The sequence below is a fragment of the Phaseolus vulgaris genome, chromosome 1 (genome assembly GCF_000499845.2).
Source record: "Phaseolus vulgaris cultivar G19833 chromosome 1, P. vulgaris v2.0, whole genome shotgun sequence".
Classification (NCBI taxonomy): Eukaryota; Viridiplantae; Streptophyta; class Magnoliopsida; order Fabales; family Fabaceae; genus Phaseolus; species Phaseolus vulgaris.
In genome coordinates this window covers 30,517,754-30,538,680 of record NC_023759.2, presented here as the reverse complement: position 1 = coordinate 30,538,680, position 20,927 = coordinate 30,517,754, and the positions used below count along the sequence as shown (strand labels likewise).

At 34.4% G+C, this 20,927-nt stretch overlaps 1 protein-coding gene across 1 annotated transcript; it reads left to right on the top strand.

Annotated features, from left to right (window-relative positions):
- Positions 1 to 249: 249 nt before the first annotated feature.
- On the top strand, positions 250 to 20,216 carry LOC137813896 (ubiquitin carboxyl-terminal hydrolase 5). Its single transcript, XM_068616362.1, has 13 exons — positions 250 to 663; positions 1,637 to 1,888; positions 2,102 to 2,246; positions 2,377 to 2,436; positions 2,528 to 2,623; positions 2,728 to 3,129; positions 5,852 to 5,992; positions 6,071 to 6,241; positions 9,575 to 9,835; positions 9,934 to 10,079; positions 10,443 to 11,018; positions 19,477 to 19,750; positions 19,868 to 20,216. The coding sequence occupies exons 1-13, from the start codon at positions 527 to 529 to the stop codon at positions 20,009 to 20,011; spliced, it is 2,805 nt and encodes a 934-aa protein (XP_068472463.1). The 5' UTR covers positions 250 to 526; the 3' UTR covers positions 20,012 to 20,216.
- The last annotated feature ends 711 nt before the right edge of the window (positions 20,217 to 20,927 follow it).

Here is a 20,927-nt window from a genome sequence, read left to right as displayed (position 1 = left end):
ATAAAATTGATTAAATTTTAAGGTAAGGATAAGTGGATAACTCACCTTTTTATTCAATTATATTACAACTCTCAATAATATTATTTTAATATTTTTTATATTATTTAATTTTAAAAATATTTTTTATTATATATATTTATTGTTAAATTCATGAATATATATAATTTTAAGAATTTTAAAATATATTTTCCAAAATTTATTATTTTACCATACTTGAAAGATTAAATAAAGCATGTATTAAATACTGGTGTGTGGGTTTTATTAAAGGGAAATGGTTAAAAAAAGTTGGATGAGGGATAAGTGCCCTAGGTAAAAATCTTCACAACTTTAACCAAAACAAATTTGCGATTGTGTAAAGCTTCATAGGACCGAGGTGTGCCCTCCCTCGGCTAACCGGTGTTAGATGCGGATATAAGCGAGAGACCCGCCGTTGTTTCTTGTTTTTGTCGTTTTGCTCTGAAACTGCTTATCCGAGACACCAGAAAGAGAAGAGAAAGAGGAAATTGGGTTGAGTTCAGAGAAGAAGATGATGGAGGTGTCGGTGGGTGGCAGCAGCGTCTCTGAGCTGAGTCCGGACGAGGAGAGGATCATGATCAAAGACATTGCTCTCGCTGCCCAAGCTAACAGCAAAGAAGGAGACACCTTCTTCTTGATCACCCAGAGGTTCTTCCTTCTTCTTTCCCTCACTTTTGCAACTGGGTACCCTAAATCACATCCAAAGTTCACACCTTTTCTGTTTTTTCTTAGATTATGCCAACGTTTCCTTCTCTTGGCAAAGTGGTAATGCCCACAATTTTCTAGATCTTCCTCTTTCCATGCCCTCGATTTTCTGACCTGATGTCTCTCTATATAGTAGTCATTGGAGTGGAATTTTTGGGAGGTACGGGATGGATTTTAAGTGAATATTGCAATAATCTTATAACGCTTGTGAAATTAGGGGGTGTTGGGTCCAGAAGTTGTTTGCTGCGGATTGTGCAGCAAAGACTTCTTCGAATCCCTTGGTTGCATTGTTGCCTTGACTTGCATTTTATCGTTGTAATTTAAACTTCAAGGACTAGGTTTTTATTCAGTTCAGTAAGTTGTTAAACTTTCTTGTTTTCTTTTCTAAAGGTGTGTCTGGGGCGGGGATGTTCTGTTGTTGGTGTGTATGAGTATGACATACTGCAGGAATGATAAATATTGCACTCTTCCGCAAAATATTGGCGTTACTCTTAGTGCCTATACTCCAAGTGATAAGAAACTGATTCAATGTATGAGCCTTTCATACCAATGTTTCCCTAGAACTGGAAACAATTTGTTCCTAAGAAAAGGCGCTACTGATTTAAAAGCAATAAAGTTGAGCCGCTGTTCCAAAGTTGATTTGCACGTAACAGACGTCTTAGGACAAAGAGATGTGTGTGATAAAAATAAAAATTTTAGTCCCTTTCTTCATGACTGTTGGTGGAAACCCGAAGAGACAGTTTTTTTATTTTCTTTTAATCTGTGTCAATAACCTTGAAGCAGAAATGCTTTGTAGTTTGTACTTTAATCTTCATTTTGTGGCTATAGACTGACTGGCCTAGTTTGAATGAATACCTCCACACACATGTAATTGCACAGAATTAGAAGGAAGTTGTTTCTGATAGTTTTTATGCAGATGGTGGCAATATTGGATTGAATATGTGAACCAAGACCAATCAAACACTTCATATGATGGATCTTCCTTTTCAGAACATGATTTGGCCAATTCAAGTGCGTTAAAGAGGCCAGCTGGTATTGATAATTCTGATTTGATAGATGATGCTGTGTCAGAGGACTCTGGTATGGGTATTGAGATTCATGATACTCTTCTAGAAGGCCGTGACTACGTGTTACTTCCCCAAGAAGTTTGGGATCAATTATTTAGATGGTGAGATTGTTTACTTGTCACATTGGTCATGTATGGTTATTCTAAAATGTGATAAGTGCCATATTGTATTTATGATTCTCTTTTTGAATTTCTTGAATTTCATGGTTTTTGAAGTTTATAAATTGACACAAACTCCTAAATGACTAATCCCTTAACTGCGCTTTAATGAGGTGCCTAATGAGGTGCCTGACATTTCCCCCCATTCTTGACTAGGTATGGTGGTGGACCTACATTGGCAAGGAAAGTTATTAGTTCAGGTTTCTCCCAGACTGAATTGGCAGTAGAGGTGTATCCTTTGCGGCTTCAATTACTTATGTTGCCAAAAAATGACCGTTTTGCTATAAGAATAAGCAAGAAGGTATGATGTGATAAAGTATTGAGTCATGATATCTGATAAATATATCTTTAGCATCCTTGTCAATCCTTTGCTAGTAAAATTCAGGTTATACATGCTATATCTACCTTAAGAGTTGAGATATTTTGAGCAGGAAACCATTGGACAGCTTCATAGAAAAGCTTGTGAAATATTTGATCTTCAGCCAGACCAAGTAAAAACTTCATAGTTCCTTGTATTCTAATTTTTTGAATTTATTTCTTTTATATTCAGCAAGTAGTGAAAAATAGCTACCTCTATTATAGGTGTGTATTTGGGATTACTATTCCCGTCGGAAGCATGCTTTGATGAATGACATGGACAGAACTCTCGATGATGCTAATTTACAAATGGACCAAGATGTGAGTTCACTAAGTTTTATATTGGAGTGTTCCTCTTTCTCATGCTTAAACATTTCAATTTATCACTCCTGTTTTTCATTTGACTATTGAAGACATTCATGCAGATTCTTGTTGAGGTCATCAACAATTCAAACAACACAAGTTTTGCTCAAGAAAACGGTTCTGGATTGAGAGAAGCGAATTTTGCTCTAGTGGAGCCCCCGAAGTCGAGCTTATCAATTGCCGGTGGCTTATCTGCTAGCAAAGGTGCATCTAGAGGCTACAACACAGACCTTTCTTCATCTCTGAACCTAAATTCTCCGGTTAGAGACATGGAAAACCCTCATGGAACCAGTGGTGTCACCACAAGAGGTTCATTTGGTGGTCTAACTGGGTTGCTGAATCTTGGCAATACCTGTTACATGAATAGTGCGATACAATGCCTTGTTCATACTCCGGAATTTGCTAGATACTTCAGGGAAGACTATCATCGAGAGATAAATTGGCAAAATCCATTGGGCATGGTTGTAAGTATCATCTAAAAAGCTGTAAGCATGAACTTGTTTCCTCTTCTTTATGTAACTTTATTGGGGATACTTAGAATAAGAATTTGGTTTAGAGGTAAAAGGTTATTTGTAGAATTTGTTATGCATATATGTGTTTGTGTTTGTTTGTTCTAATACACCCATAAATCCTACATCGCTTAAGAGTTTAGGTCAAAGGTAACTTTTATACACCTTTCTCTCTTAATGAACTCGAGGTCAGAATGTTGACGGTGTTCTTGGGCAACAAAACGGAGGGGCCACTCCTGTTCTTAGACCTCCATTGGGGGCTTATTCTAATACACCCACAAATCCCACATTGTTAAAGAGTCGAGATCAATGGTGGTAACTTATATAAACTTTCTTCTTTTAACTCAAGAGATTTTTAAGTACAAAATATTGATGGAGGCATTAAACTCCAAAACAATACTTTAGATGTGGTGATTGACTCTAATAATGCTATCTCAATGAACTTCAGGTCAGAACCATATATATGTATATTATTGGAAAGGTTCCTTAATTGCATCCTTGACTGGGATTGCTTTAATTATAACCTCAAGGGTGGTGTTAAGTGCCATATTGACTAAAGACTCCACTTTAATAGAGTTTATAAAGTTTAGATAATCTTAATTTCACTAGTCAATTTTGTGGGCTATTATTCAGCTCCTTAATTCAAATTCTGAGATTGTCTTAGAGTCTAGATTAGATTTGTTGTAGGGTTACTTGCATTTGCTATGCTCTAGGTTGGGAGGCCTTGGGCTTGGGCAGAAATGTTTGAAAGTTGCTTTAGTTCACCCATAGCTAGTCTTACGTGCAGCGTCAAAGCATGTGAATCCCTCACCTTACAAGTTAATTTTGTTGGGTTGAGTTAGTCCTTTAGCCAAAATTCATACATATAATATTTGGCTTTAGGGTGAAGGAACATTAATGATTTTATATTTAAAATGCTTGTTCACTTTAGAGTTCTTTGGGTTTCAGGTGTTGATAATGTATACACTCTCTTATTTATACTTAATTTCAACCTATCTATGTAGAAGAGTGGGGGCCATATGGATTGGTGTTAGAATCCTGCGTTTAGGCCTAAGCCCATAAAATTGGCAAACTGAATTTGTTGCAATTGCTGATGTGGCTTTTAGTTAGAGGAGAAGAGATAAATATAGGGAGAGGACATGGAAAGCGACGCTCAGGAAGTATTTTCTCTATAAGAGTCTTTAGTAGTATGTTTGGATGAAGAACTTTTATAGGGTAATTCACTTTAATAGAGAATTTAAAATACTCCATGACAGAATATGTTGTTCGGATAAAGAATTTTTAAAAGATATTGAAATTATAGAAATTTACAAGAGTAATTTGATTACTTAAAATTATAGAATTTTAAATTCTATATAAAAAGTGAGAATTTGAAATTCTTTATACTCTCTCATCTCTCACATCTATGTCTCTTATTTTCATATTTTATCCTCAACTTGGTTGAAGCAGGGACGTGGTCACCTTCAATGTGGATGTTGTTGTCTCAGCCTAGGTCGGGGCATCATCAGCTCACCATTGTTTTTTCAAAATGATGTCAACAAGGGTTTCTTTTAAGCTGAAATCAATCCTGGTTATTTTTTGGCCGGCATTGTCAAGGTTGTTTTTCAAGCCGAAGTCAGTTGTTATTTTTCTAATGTCAACTGAGGAAGCTTTTGACCAATGTTAGTCAAGGGTGTTTTCAATAGACATTATTCGAAAAGCAGACCAAAAAATAAACTCGGTAAATGATGTTCTAAAAATAACCTTTTCTGATATCATCCAAAATAATTAGGGTTGATATCAATAAAAATAATCTCAACCAATGACAATTAAGATAAACCTTAGTTGGATTTTTTTTAAGAAACTTTGTCCAAAATAAATCTAGACAAAATTGATTGAGAAATATTGCCAATTGATGTTTATGAATTATTAAATATTGTTTAATGTTAAAATATTTTTTTTTGTATTTGGTGGTAATTGAAATAATCTATATAAACAATACAATTAAAATGCAATAAATTGAAATTGCTCTTTCTAAACCAAACATTTGAAAAATGAAACAATTTGAATTCAAATTGTATTTTGATTTCCTTGAAATTGTGAAATTCTGGATTCAAATACATGGTAAGGGTTGGGTAGAGAGAATTTATGTCATATTTGAAGAGCTTTTCTCTAGGATTATAAGGGGCTCCACTGTAATATTTTTTGAGTTATTATTTTGGGTTATATTTCATGTTATTTTGAAATGAAGGATATTTGACTTGTAGTCTATGGTAGCATATATGAAAATAATGATCTCCATTGATACCATTTAGAAGAGAGTAATTATCTTGGGTTGTATATGTGACAAGACACCTATTTGACTTGTATAAGTGACAAGAAAATGCTTTTTTTATTCTATTGTTCTGTTATTCATTGAGGCTATTATTTTGGGTTATATTTCATGTTATTTTGAAATGAAGAATATTTGACTTGTAGTCTATGGTAACATATATGAAAATATGGTCTTTGTTGATGCAGTTATTATTTTGGGTTGTCTTCATATTGCTTGAATGCCTACGATAGGATTGAACTTTTTGTGCATGACTGTTCCATCCTTCAATGACTAGGTTTGTTTAGGAAATGATTTTTAGTCTACCTTATGGTAATGTGTTATGTTTATTAAGTATTGGTCTAAAAGAAAGTTTTCACTGTGTAGGGTGAACTAGCCCTAGCATTTGGTGAGTTGCTTCGAAAGCTATGGGCTCCTGGACGAACCCCAATTGCTCCTCGGCCCTTTAAAACCAAGCTTGTTCGCTTTGCGCCTCAGTTCAGTGGACACAATCAACATGATTCTCAGGTTTGCTCGATGACTGAAATTTTGCCCTCCAATTTCTGTGATGTAGTCTGTGGTAATGTTTATTTTATTATTTTTTAGGAGCTTTTAGCATTTCTTCTGGATGGTCTTCATGAAGACTTGAATCGAGTAAAGCACAAACCATATATAAAGTCTCGAGATGCTGATGGCAGACCTGATGAAGAAGTGGCTGATGAATATTGGGCAAATCATATTTCTCGTAATGATTCCATAATTGTTGATGTATGCCAGGTAACGCAAATGAGTAATCAGTAGATTTTAACTTGCATGGTTAACTGGAAATGCTGCATAGAATGCCATGTAATAAATATTAATATAAATCATTCAGTCTGTCTAAATATGATTTTTAACTGAATTTTTTTGTTTCTTTGTAATCAAGATAATTCAACATGTGTGTCTGCCCGCACATGCAAGCAGTGTTACAATCACCATGTTGCTAAATTAGATTTTCATTCAATTGGTAAATATCTTGTATCCCGAGACTGATTGTTGGCTGCTTGAATATTTGCTTACAGCTAATCTGAATCCTGCATATGGATCCTCTCATGCCACTCAATCCTATATCAACCCTTTTTGTAACTGTATCTTTGTCACTTCTAGATATAATTTCAGGTCTCATATTCTATCCATTCAGATAATCTTTCTTAGTATTCTGAAAATTTGGTGCGTTAGTGTCTACATATCAACATTTTAGAAACTTTTCATGATTCTGTCAACTAACTTTTTAAGTTAAATACAATCATACCCTCACAAACTCAATATTTTCCTTTGCATTTCACCTTTTCTTATGTCTGATTCATTCAGCTTCTAATGTTTATTAGTTGCTACAATGAGTTATAAACTGCCTTGATCCTAAAGTAGCATAATTAGGATCTGTTGGGGACTATTATTTACTATTTGAAAGATTTTGTGTTGTAGATATTCTGAAAGAATGTTTATCTTTTTTTCTTGGTAAGAAGTGAAAATACTGGTTAGAAATGCAGGATTACCAAATTGAATTCTGGGTCCTCTCAAAAACTTAGTTAAAATGTCTGCAAGTTGGTATTGGAACTTCATCTGTTGAAATTCACAAATTGGAGTTGTTAGATCCCCATAAGTTCACATGTACCTGATGCCATATCCCTATATTCAACTTTTGTACTAAATTGGGCAACAACATTTTGTTTCTTACTTTTCCCGGAATAATATTTCCTCTTATGGATACAAAATATTCCTTAGTAGAGTGTTTGTTCATAGGACCTCTTGCTCAATCAACATCATAATATCCATAAACTTAGGTACTTTCTTTATCTTCATACGACAATCCTTGTCCATGTGCCTTTTTTACGTATCTAAAAATGCATATCACAACATTCCAATGATCAAAATGAGGAGCCTATATCAATTGACTAACAATTCGAATTGCAAAAGAGAGGCCTGGCTTAGTAATGGTGAGATAAATGAGTTCATCCTCCTTCCAAAAAAATTGTCAAGAGATACAACCTTCAATGAGCAAATGAACTTCCCTCTCTTACAATCTCATTCTTTTACACAAAAGGGTATAAATGTTTTCATCCTCCTTCCAAAAAATTGTCAAGAGATACAACCTTCAATGAGCAAGTTAGCTATTTTAATCATCTTCATCTTCAGGGGAGAGTTTAATAGAGGAAGATGATGAGCCTTTTATATTCCCAAATCTATTTTTTTGGATCAAAAAATAAGGTTCACAAGAGCAATCCCATTGAAACTGAAGCAGAGAGGGAGAGAGTAGAGGTGGATCAAAATCCTAAATCTTCAGGTCAAAATTCTGAATATGTAGGACCACATATTAAACCATGTGATGGAACAAAGTTTGAGAAAAATCTGGTGTATACCAGAAGATGAAAGGTCATTCCAGGATCTACTCGTGTTCAAGAGTTCAACCCTATTCATTACGTGAGGTAAATGTGTCTTGACCCTATAAATCTTAATTCTACTAATTGTGATGATCTTACTAGTAATGAACTCCTTTCTTTAGAACCTATTGATTGGTAGACTAGAATATAGATCTCCCAATTTCTCTTAGAAAAGGAACTAGAGCCACTAAACCACCTTAATCTTTAGCAAATTATCTATCCTTTGAAAAATTCTCACCTACCCATAGAACCTTTCTCACAAGCCTAAATACCACAACCATACCATTTTCTGTATGAGGCATTAATTGTCAAAAAATGGAAACAAGCCATGAATTTGGAAATGGAGGCATTGGAGAAGGACAATACTTGGAAACTAGTCAACCCTACCACCTGGAAAAACACCTGTTGGGTGCAAGTGGGTTTACACAGTCAAATACAAGGCTGATGGGACTATTGAGAGGTATAAGGCCAGGCTGGTGCCTAAAAGATTCTTTCAAACTTATGGAGTGGATTACTTGGAGACCTTTGCACCAGTTGCAAAAATGAACACGGTTAGAGTAATTTTTGTCTTTGGCAGCAAACCATGATTGGAACTTGCATCAATTTGATGTGAAAAATGCATTTTGGCATGGAGATCTTAAAGAAGATATATATACATGAAAGTACCACCTGGGTATATAGAATAGACCAAGGTCAACACATTTTGCAAGCTAAGAAAAACACTATATGGTTTAAACAGTCGCCTAGAGCATGGTTTGGGAGGTTCACCAAAGTCATGATGAGCCTTAAATACAAACAAAGTCAAGGGGATCACACTTTGTTTATCAAGAATTCTGATTCAGGGAGAGTAACGGTTCTATTGGCCTATGTGATTGATATTATTGTTGCTGTAAATGATGAAAAGGAGCAATGAAGGTTGAGTCAATGTCTTGCCGAAGAATTTAAAATCAAGACTCCAGGAAAGTTGAACTATTTTCTGGGAATTGAAGTTGCTCGTTCCAAGAAAGGGATATATTGTGATAATAAATTTGCAATCAACATAACTCAACCCAGTGCAACATGATATAACAAAACATATTCAAGTTGACAGATTTTATCAAAGAAAAGCTTGACAATGACATGATTTGCACTCCATGTGTCTACTCAAGGACAGCTTGCAGACATACTTACCATGGTGCTGAACAGAAGTAACTTTTGAAAGAATTATATTCAAGTTGGGAATGGAGACCACTTATTCACCAACATGAGGGGGAGTGTCAATATATTTTAGAAAGTTTCAGATTTGATTGCTATTGTTTTTTAATTCTATATATTGGTTGTATCTTGTTTTTATTACTAGCATATCAATCCCACAATCACAGGGATTTGTTTCTTAGAATAGGCTGTACTGTTTCCAAATTTATCCAATTAATGTATGTATATATATATATATATATATATATATATATATATATATATATATAAGATGTAAGTAATGAGACTGAATAAGAGAAAAATTATTTTCTTCTAAACTTTGAGAAGTTCTCTTGTACCTATAAATTTTCAATGATGCTAATATTTGTCCATAATATCAACTTTACTTTCCTGATTATCCCTTTGTAATTGTTTATGCATGATATACATTTACATTTTATGTCGTTCCTGATGAAGTTCACTAACTTGGATATGTTTCTGATAATTCATTTTACAGGGACAATACAAGTCAACTTTGGTTTGTCCAGTTTGCAATAAAGTCTCTGTCACATTTGATCCATTCATGTACCTTTCCCTGCCACTCCAATCCTCCACTGCCAGTAGAACCATGACAGTGACAGTCTTTTCTTGTGATGGGGCTGCCCTTCCATCTCCTTGTACAGTAACTGTCCCTAAGCAGGGCCGAATCAAAGATCTCGTCCAGGCACTTAGCAATGCCTGCTCATTGAAGCACAATGAGAGGCTATTGCTTGTGGAGGTAGGCACCATACTAGAATAGAAGTTAAATATATTTATTGGAATTATTGCATATATTTTATTCTAATTGAGTGTGTGATATTGATGTGCTATTAACAGATACGAAGCCATTTGATCCATAGATATTTGGAAGATCCTGTTCATTTGTCTACTATTAAAGATGATGAGCGCCTTGCTGCTTACAAAATTCCAAAGATAGACAAGAACACAAAGTATCTCCAGTTGATACATCGCCGAAGAGAGCAGTATGTGATTTTTAAATTTACATGATATGCTTACAGTTGTTATATTTGCCAAAGAATTGAATTTGCTTTGTCATATTAGTACCTGTAATGATGCTTATTTTTGTCTCCTTATAACTTATCTTTTACTATTTTTGGGATTTGGGAACACAGTGTCATGGTTAATAATCACAATGCGGTATTTTGACTATTAGGCAGTGCTGATTCGATTTGATCTTATCTATTTGGTGTGGATCCATTAATATTTAAGTAGCAGTTGCTTGGCCATGGTATCATATGCCATGTGGGCCTTAAAACATCAAATTGGGCACAATTTTCTACGTTGTTTGTTACTCTGCTTTCTGACATTGCTTGTAATTTTCTTAGGAGTAGTGACTCACACGTCATATCAGGATGGAAACCATACGGAACACCTATTGTTTCTTTGATTTCATGTGATGATACAGTCACAAGAGGTGATATACAAGTAATAGTTAATCGTATTCTTTCCCCTCTGCTAAGGAGAGGTGGTAATGTAGAACAAGCTACTACTTCTGAAGCAAGCATCCCAAAAGCAGCACCTGATGAATGCAGTCTTACTAATGATGATGCATATGCTGGCAACATGGTGTCAAATTCATTAAATAAAGAATTTACCAATTCAAAGGCACCATCAATGCCAACGTTACCTCTTCTCTTGGTAGGTGATAACAATGCTTGCATTGATCTTTCAATGGGCGAGGAGAAAGTGGTTAAACTGCCTCAGTCATCCCCAAAAGTTTTAGTGTATATTGATTGGTCTCAGAAGCTTCTGGAGAAGTATGATACTCATCCAATTGAGAGTTTGCCTGAAGTTTTAAAATATGGGCCTGTAACCAAGAAAGCTCGTACTGAACCTCTCTCCTTGTACACCTGCTTGGAAGCTTTTCTGCGCGAAGAACCTCTGGTGCCTGAAGATATGTGGTTAGTTCATCATGCAGCTCATTTTATTCTTTCTTCATATCTTTCTTAATCTTGTCTAGCAAGCATTGAAATGGAATATAATTAATAGTTGTCTGCTAGATCTGTTAATAACCTGTTTCCTAAAAGGATGACTACTTTGTACAATAAAAGAATCTAACTGAAGAGAATGAAACTGTTTGAGATCCTACATAGACTAGAGATATGACGGAATTATTTGTAGGTGCAAACCTTATCTTACAAGTCAATTTTGTGTGGTTGAATTACGCTTAAAATTTACTTTCTAAAATGATATCAAAGTTTATGAAAGCCTATCCTATTAAAGTTTGTTGCTCCTATTGTGCCACTTGATATTGGGCCTTCTCTATTTTCACGCTTGAGATGTTCAGTCCTTGGCATGAGGGGATGTGTTGGAGATCGTATATTGACTAAAGTTATAATCAAATTATAATATATAAGTGAGTGTGTTACACTTATAATCTACTTTCTAAGAGAAACAATTGGTTTTGACTAGTAACATGCTTCTTATTTGAAGGGTTATTTGTATTGGATTAAGAGTAAATGCAAATATTTATGATCAATGACATTGAATTTTCTAGCATGAGGTGCCACTGTCCTTTATATGGTCACCCCGCGGAGCAGTTAACCTAGATTATCTTTGAGGAATTCTGATCTAGGTGTTTTCATTGAGCTATGTGTGGGTTAGCTTCTAATATTTTTAAGTTATTATGGCTTTAGATCTGAAATTGTGTTACATTTATTTTGGAATTGGACTTTGAACTTCATTAAGTGCTTTATGCAAATACAATATTTTGTCCAAATGGAATTTTCTGCATCCTGATTTATAGATTGTCTGATTTTTTTGATGGTTTTTGAATATATGCTTGTTAAGACTTAAGTATGCATGGCAAACAACACGCTAAGTGTTGTGTCAACTGCCGACCAATTACTACCATAACTTAATGCAAGAATAAATTTGAAAGTGAAAATTCTAAAGAACAAATGACAAGGCAATTAAAAAGTAAATGCAAAGACATAACCATTCCTAGTTTTGAGAGGGGAATCAATGATAAGAAGTAATGATCACCATGTGAGTTGATGTTCTCTTTGGTCTTCTCTAAGCTTTAAATTGTAAAATTTAATAGCAAAACAACCCATAATTTTGCTAAAAAATGCTTATTGAAATAACTCAGCCTCAAAAATTTCTAATTTCCAAAGACAATTTAACTAGAAAGCAAACATGAATAAATATTTAAGTATGCTCAAAACCTTTGTCCACATCTGAGAAGCCCAAGGACTTCAACATTTATGGATGAAACGAGGCTGTAACTATGGGTTATCAAAGCTCTGTTTCTCTCTTTTTTTACATTGTGTTAGCAATCACACTTTATTACTTCCATACTTAGCAGATTATTATTGAAGTATATAACAAAAATATCCCTGAATCATAGGGATCTGATTACATAATTGTTGTTATTGTATTTCCCAAATTAGTCTTCCAATCTAGTATATATGTGTGATGTATTCTTAGCAATAAAATCATTCTATTCTATCCTAATATTTTGAGATATTAGAGCATTCAAATCCTGAGAGCAGCCTCTGACTGCGCATCTAAAACCCTAGACGACAACCTTCATTGTTGTCGATCATCTCTTTAGAGGTAGGTTTAATTGTTGTTCTGATTTATGTTGTTATTCCTTGCACTTAGCCTTGCTGCAGCCATGGTGGATTCAGTTCACTAAACAACTGAAATAGGGGATATTAAATCCCAAACTCATGGAGAGCTTTAGATCTAAAACCCTAGACTACAACCTTTATTGTTGTCTATTAGATCTAAAACCCTAGACCACAACCTTCATTGTTGTCGATCATCTCTTTAGAGGTAGCCTTAATTGCTGTTGCGATTGTCATTCCTTGCACTTAGCCTTTCTGCAGCCATGGTGGATTCAGTTCTCCAAACAACTGAAATCAGGGATAATAAATCCCAAACTCATGGAGAGCTTTAGAATCTTAACACTGTATACAGATTGAATGGTAAAAATTACTTGAAATGGTCTTAGCTTGTTTGTACTACTTTAAAAGGTAAAAGGAAAGTTGACCACATGAATGATGATGCCCCTCACAAGGAAGATGCCAAATTTGCAAAATGGGAAGAAGAGGATTCTATGATCATGGTGTGGCTATCGAACTCAATGATCCTAGAGATAGGTGACAGTTGTATGTTTCTTAATTTTGCAAAATAGATCTAGAAAGCTATAGAGTAGAGGTACTCTAAAGCTAAAGATGTTGCCTAAATATATTAGGTGAAGGTGAAGACTATGGCTGCAAAACAAGGAAACAAGACTGTTACAGAGTATGCCAATCAATTGAAATCATTGTGGAGGAGTTAGACCATTACAAGGTCATAATTTCCAAATGCTCAGTAGATTCAACAATGCTCAAAGAATATGTTAAGCAGGATAGAATTTTCCAAAGAATTTTTGGTGGGATTTAAGTCTAATTTTGATCAAGTGAGACTTCAGATTCTCGTAAAAGAAAAATTTCCAAGAATTAGTGAAGCAGTGGCTATGGTCAGAATTGAAGAAAGTAGAAGGGGAATAAATGCTAGAAACTCGATTTGTGGAAAACTTAGCTATGATAGCTAGAGGGGCCTCGACCAAGATGGTAAACTAGAAAAGGGGGGAATAACCAATATGGAGAACAAAGGTGAAGGAGTGCAATGTACATATTGCAACAAACCTCATCACTCATGAAAAATGTTGTAAGGCATGGAAAGCCACCTAGCCTAGATTGGGCTCACTAGAACTTTGACAAGGAGTGGGGAAAGAAAGGAGACAACATAAGAAAGGGAGGATAGAAACACATTGATGATGAAACTAAGGAAGAAAACAAATAAGATCTAATTGAACTCAATTAAGATGAAATAGAGAAAATGAGATTATTCCTCAACAAATTGGATAAACCAACATGTACTTATTCTTTAGCATATTTAGGTATGTGTGGAAAGATTCCTTTTGCAGTTAGTAATAAAATGAACACTTCTCCCTTCTATTCATATGATGTGCGGGGTCCCTCAAACATCCCAAATGTATCTTTTGCGCATTGGTTCATTATCTTCATATGTGATTATACTAGGTTTACATGGATGTTCCTTCTAAAACAAAAATTCAAAGTCAACTCTGTTGTTCAATGTTTTTTCCCAATGATAAAAAATCAGTTCGGTGTTAACATTTAGATTATTAGATCTAATAATGTCAAAGCTTATTTTAATCATGGGCTTAATTTCTTTTGTAGTAAGGAAGGTATCTGCTGGTGTTGAGGAATAAAAGGTAGACATCAAAATAAAAGGAATAAAATACTGTAAAATAGAAAAATATATTAAGTGAAACAAAACAGAGCAAGATAACCATTATTTTTGCTAACAATTACATTTATAATGCTTACCGGAACTGACTCTTAAATGCTTTGGCCTAAAGTTTAGGAACAGTTATTTAGAAAGATTTATTCAACCATTGAAACAGAAAAAACAAATAAAAACTATAGTTACAAAAAACAAAATATCTAACACTCCTCCTTGATTTTTGAACTGCAAACTCCAATCTAATGTCTTAAGAACTCAAACATGCTAGCTGGAAGTGGCTTGGTAAACAAATCTGCAACCTGGTTTTCAGTTTTGCAATAAACAAGAACAAAAACTCCATATTTCTTATCTCACTTGCTTATATATATGTATATTTTTATTTTTATTTATTTTTATTTTTTTAAGAAATAAAAATCTCATCCTCGCATTGCTTAATCTCCATTCAACAACTTTGGATTTGACGAAGTGTAGATTCTGAAAGACTTTTGTCAAAGCCTAAACTGAGAAGATAATCATCTATTCGACTATACCTTGATTTGGGAGCCTGTTTTAAGTCGTAAAGAGCTTTAGACAGCCTATAAACTTTGTCTTCTTTTCCTTCCATAATGAAACCTTTATAAATTTTCTCTTCAAGAAATCCATTTAGGAATGTTGACTTGACATCCATTTGATGTACCTTTCTATCTCGAGGTATGCCAACAAGCTCCCAAGTTTTGTTCTTCTCAATCATATACAACTCCTCCTCCATTGCCTTTTTCCACTTTGGGTCATTGATAATTGGTGGAACATCTTCCATTTCAGATTTTTGCATCTTGAGAAACCCTTGACCAAGTCCATTGTGCCGTAACTCAGTAGTATTTTTCTTTGTTGAAAATACTGTCTTCTCCTCCTAAAATGGATCTAATGAGAAACTTTTACCTTCATCAAACAGTGGTTATCTTCAAGAAACACCTTGAATCTTTTTTGTAGCAACTGACCAACACTCAATAAATTTTGGTTTATGTTAGGTACATATAACACATCAATAATGATTTTAGTACCTGAATGTGTTGCTACAACAATGGTTCCTATTCCTTTTACTAGAATGTGACCCCATGGCCTATCTTGACCCTTGAAATTTTTGAAGGCTTCAACTCTTTGAAAGGTTCTTTGTCATAAGTCATGATTTGTGCATCCACTATCAATTAGCCAAGATGCACTTGAAATATTGTTGGAGAAACAAGTTGCATCGAAAAGTTCATCCTCCTCATTTGCAATTTGAGCATCTACATCTTGTTGCTCACTTTGGTTTCTACAAATGATTGCTTCATGCCTAAGTTGATTGCACTTGCTGCACTTAGCATCAAGTCTTCTCCAACACTTAAACGGTGGATGACCCAACTTGTTGCAATGCTTACAAGGAGGATAATTTCTTTTTGGAACTTTCTCTTTGGCTCTTGTTATTTTATGTAACAACTTCTCCATTTTCTTGCTGGTTATGCTTGTTCTTGCTGCCTTTGTTTCTCCAACCACCTTCATGTTTGGCTGGTAAAGCTTCCTCAACAGTAACTGATTCCCTCATAGACCTTCTTTGCTCTTATGCTGAATAACTCTGCCAAGGTTATTTTGGACAAATCCTTGATGTTTTCCAAGGTAGTTATGGTAGCCTCAAATCTTTTCAGGAACAGTGACAACATTTTTTCAACAATACGGGAGTCTTTAAAATCAAACCCAAGCAATCTTTCTCTATTTGCAATGTTCGGAAGCCTTTTAGAATATTCGTAGATGGATTTTGTCTCCTTTATCTTCTGCAACTCGAAATCTCTAATGAGGTTCAACACTTGCATACTTTTAATTCGGTCATCGCCTTCATACTCTGTTTTGAGATAGTCTCATATGGCTTTGGCTGATTTGAGAGACATAATGTGTGTGAATATGGTGGGAGATACTCTTGCAAATAGGCATGCGTTTGCCTTTGATTTTTTCGTCTTCTACTCCTTTTGTGATTTCATTTGGGCCACAGTAGGGTTTGTTGGAAGGGACTGAATTTCATAGTCCTCTTCTATAGCTTGCCATAGATCCAATGCTTCTAGGTAGGTGTCCATACGAATTGCCCACATCGGATAGTTTTTTCCATCGAAGACTGGTGGTGCCATTGCTGAAAAATTTGACTCGCTTTCCATTGATGCACTCTAGTGTCCTCACAGATCCTTAAGAAGAAAGCTCTGATACCAATTGTTGGTGTTGAGGAATAAAAGGTAGACAGCAAAATAAAAGAAATAAAATACTGAAATAGAAAAATATATTAAGTGAAACAAAACAAAGCAAGATAACCATTATCTTTGCTAGCAATTATATTTATAATACTTGTAGTAACTGACTCTTAAATGTTTTTGCCTAAAGTATTTGCCTAAAGTTTAGGAACAGCTACTTTGAAAGATTTATTCAACAATTGAAACAGAAAAAACAAATAAAAACTACAGTTACAAAAAAAAATAAAAAATAAAAAATATCTAACCGTATTATTCATGAATCATTTTGTGTCAAAACACCCCAACAAAATGGAATTGCTGAAAGGAAAAATGGGCACTTATTTGACCAAACTCAGGGTCTTCTTTTTCTATGTAAGGTTCCTAAATCTTTTTGGAGGGAGGTTGCTCTTATGCCACATGTTATCTTCTAGCCTAAAAAAAGTCCTGTGGAAATTATGTCTTCTTTCTATCCAAATGTGACTGCATTAAATAAACTTGTTTCAAGAATATTTTGGTGTGTATCATTTGAGTTGAAAAAAAATAGATGAAATGTATTTCTGATGTATTTGATAAATGTGATTACAGTCTCTATTTATAGTCTCTATTTATAGACTGTTTTACAATCTAATTAAGTAAAGAAATAATAGGTAATGAAAGCCATACAAAATGAGTGTTTAAAGCTGTACAAATGAAATAAAATAAAATCACTAACAAATCTGTCCTAATAAATATAGAATGGAATCTGCACTTCATTACAGCATAATTCTCCTGATTATGCAACAATTTGTGCATGTCCATAGTGGTGCTAGTGGAAAACTTCTAGAGCTTTAAAATGTGTCTTTGTAGGATATTCATCCACACAAAGGATATAAATGCTATCACTTACCAACCAAAGAATTCTGTGTTTACAGAAGTCACTTTTTTTTTGAGTAACAAAGTTACTTTCACTTGGATCATCTTCAACGAAAGACTATAAAAAAGGAAAATGATTCTTCCCTACCACCTCTTGATTTAAGACTTTTGACAAAAAAACAAGGATTGAAAGGGAAACAAATTCTGAGAAAGAGGTTCAACCCACTGAACCCACTAAATCCACTAAAGATGGGGATGATGTAAGATTTGGGAAAATCTTATTTATACAAAGAAGATAGAGGCCATTCTAGATTTTGTCCATGTCCATGAATCTAATGCAATATTTGTAACCTCTAGTGAATCAATCTCTGATTTCTCAACTGCGTAAGAACCTGAATCCAATTTGAGACCAACCTATGAGGACCTAGATTCCAATTGCCCTTTAGGAAAGAGACTAGAAAAGGTACCACCAACCACGATACCCTTTAGCCAATTACCTATCCTTTCCTTTAAACACTTCTCACCTACTCAAAAAGCCTTCCTTACAAGCCTAAACACTACCACAACACCTACCTTCCTACCTGAGGCATTAACTGACCATGGACCTGGAAATGGAGGCACTAGAAAAGAGTAGTACTTGGGAATTGGTTACTCTACCAAATGGAAAAAAGCCATAGGATGCAAATGGGTATATATTATAAAATACAAGGCTTATGGGTCCATTGAAAGGTACAAGGCAAAGTTAGTTGCCAAGGGATTCACTCAAACTTATGGAGTGGATTACTTGGAACATTTGCTCAAGTTGCTAAAATGAATACAGTTAGGGTGATATCTGAAAGAGACTCTAAGCAAGGGAGTTTTGTTCAAACGAAATGAGAATGTAAATCTCAAAGTATATACAAATGCTAACTATCCTGTATCAATTGTGAATTGGAGATCGACTATTGGATATTGTATTTTACTAGGTGGGAATCTTGTAACTTGGAAGAGTAAAAAACAAGATTTGGTAGCAAGATCTACTGCTGAAATAGTGTTCAGGGCAGCAGCACAAGGGATCTATATAAAGTACTATGCCTGAGGATCAGCTTGGAAGACTAGAAAATAAAGTAGGATAAACCAATGAGACTTTATTTTAATAAAAAATCTGCTATTAGCATAGTGATAATTCGGTGCACATGATAGAATCAAACACATTGAAATTGACCAACATTTTATCAAAGAGAAATTAGACAATGGTCAAATCTGCATTCCATGTCTCCTCACAAGAAAGCCTTGCAGATCTTCTAATAAAAGGGCTGAATAGCACCAACTTTAAGAGGATTGTCCAAAGCTGGGAATGAAAAATACATACTCACTAGGTTGAGTGGGAATGCCAGCAATCACACTTTATTACTTCCATATTTAGCAGATTATAACTAAAGTATATAACGGAAATATCCTTGAATCAAAGATTACATATTTTCTGTTATTGTATTTCCTAAATTAGTTTTCCAATCTTGTATATACGTTTGATGTATTCTTAGCAATAAAATCATTATATTCTACCCTAATATTTGAGACGTTACATTCCTTGTGAAAGCATTTTAGCTGAGCAAGCTCCTCCTTAATATGTGAGCTATAATCTGCCTTTATAATCTGGTTCTCTTTTTAACCCAAAAAAAAAAACTACGGAAGAAAATCTGCACGAAACTTTAATCATAAAATCATTGGAACACCCAAACGAGACACTGTCTTTTAGCTCTATGTGTGCATTCTTTATTTGTATTCTTAGTGTTATATGTCTTCATGGCAATTTCAACCTTTAGAATAAAGGAATTTTCATACTAGTCTCTTTGTATTTCAGTTGTTCACATGCTTTTCGTGCTTGATCTTGTATTGCAACAAAATTCTGACGTCAAGCAAAAGTTTGTTACTGCTGCAGAAATAGCTCTTACTGAAAACATTTCTCTGTTTACATATATAAAAGTAATACTTTAATCGCAATGGCTATTGTTATATTTATCTGAATCTGATACAGGTACTGTCCTAAATGCAAAGAGAGACGACAAGCTAGCAAGAAGCTTGATTTGTGGAGGCTCCCAGAGGTTTTGGTAATTCATTTGAAGAGGTTTTCATACAGCAGGTCAATGAAGCATAAACTGGAGACTTTTGTTAACTTTCCCATCCATGATTTTGATTTAACTAATTACATAGCCAACAAAAACAACTCTCGCCGACAACTGTACGAACTGTATGCCCTTACAAATCATTATGGTAGTATGGGTAGCGGGCATTACACTGCACATATTAAGGTAAGTCAGAAATTTCAATCCATTGAAGTTGCTTTGATTTTTTGTCATTGGTTCAGCACCTAGAATACTCTTCCTTTCAGCAAGTGTTGCAGCCTGATTCATATTTTTCAAATGCAGCTTTTAGATGAGAACAGGTGGTACAATTTTGATGACAGCCACATAACTCTGATAAGTGAGGATGAGGTTAACACTGCTGCTGCCTATGTTCTATTTTACCGGAGGGTGAAGACGGAGGAGGCAGCCATTAGCAATGGAGCTTAGTCTTTCATGTTGGAAGTTTTATGTATAATATGAAGTAGATGTCATGCCTTGTTATTCCAGAAAAATTCTAGGTAAAGGTAGGTGAACAATTTCAAATGTATGTCTTAATTTAGGGATTTTATTTACTATATGAAAGGCACCAACCTGTTGATACAAGAGTGTATGTAGTCAATGAAATAATGATTGATGTACTTCTTTTGCTTCATTTATTTGCTTTGCTTTTTTGTGTTTCTTTTGGAAGAGGGGAAGTGGGAAGTTGAATTCTGGATACCCTTTGAATCCAGTAACAAGTGTTTAAGCTGTTCACCTGTTCAAAAACACTTGTAACTGTTGGTAGACAATTTCTTCCTACATCCCATGTTTCCTTCTCCATGTACCTTTATGGGAGTGTTACAAGAATGTATATTATCCATGGTTTAGATTTTGTTGTGGAATTTGGAATATATTTCGGATTTACAATTTTGAATATATTTTTTGATTTGGACATGCATTCTGAATTTGCTTAGTAGAGAAATTTTGAATATATTTTGAGTTGGACATGCATTCTGAATTTGCATGTAGTTTATAATATATTTTTGAATCCATAAATACATTCTCGATTTTTGGATTGTGAAATTCATAATGATTTTTAAATCTTGATAAAGTATTTTGATTTTTTGGATTATATAATGGAGAAATGTGAATTTGGAATGTATTTCTGAATAACGAAATCTGAAAAAATATTTTGGATTGAAATATTTAGAAATAATTTCTGGATTAATATTTTTAGATACATTTTGGATTTCATAATACATTTTGAAATTGTACTTACTTTTTTTGTATATAATTTAGACTCTACATGCACCTATTGAAGAGCAAGATTAAAGTATGTAAACAAATGGATATCACTTTTAGGCTCTTTTATTTAACAGGAGTG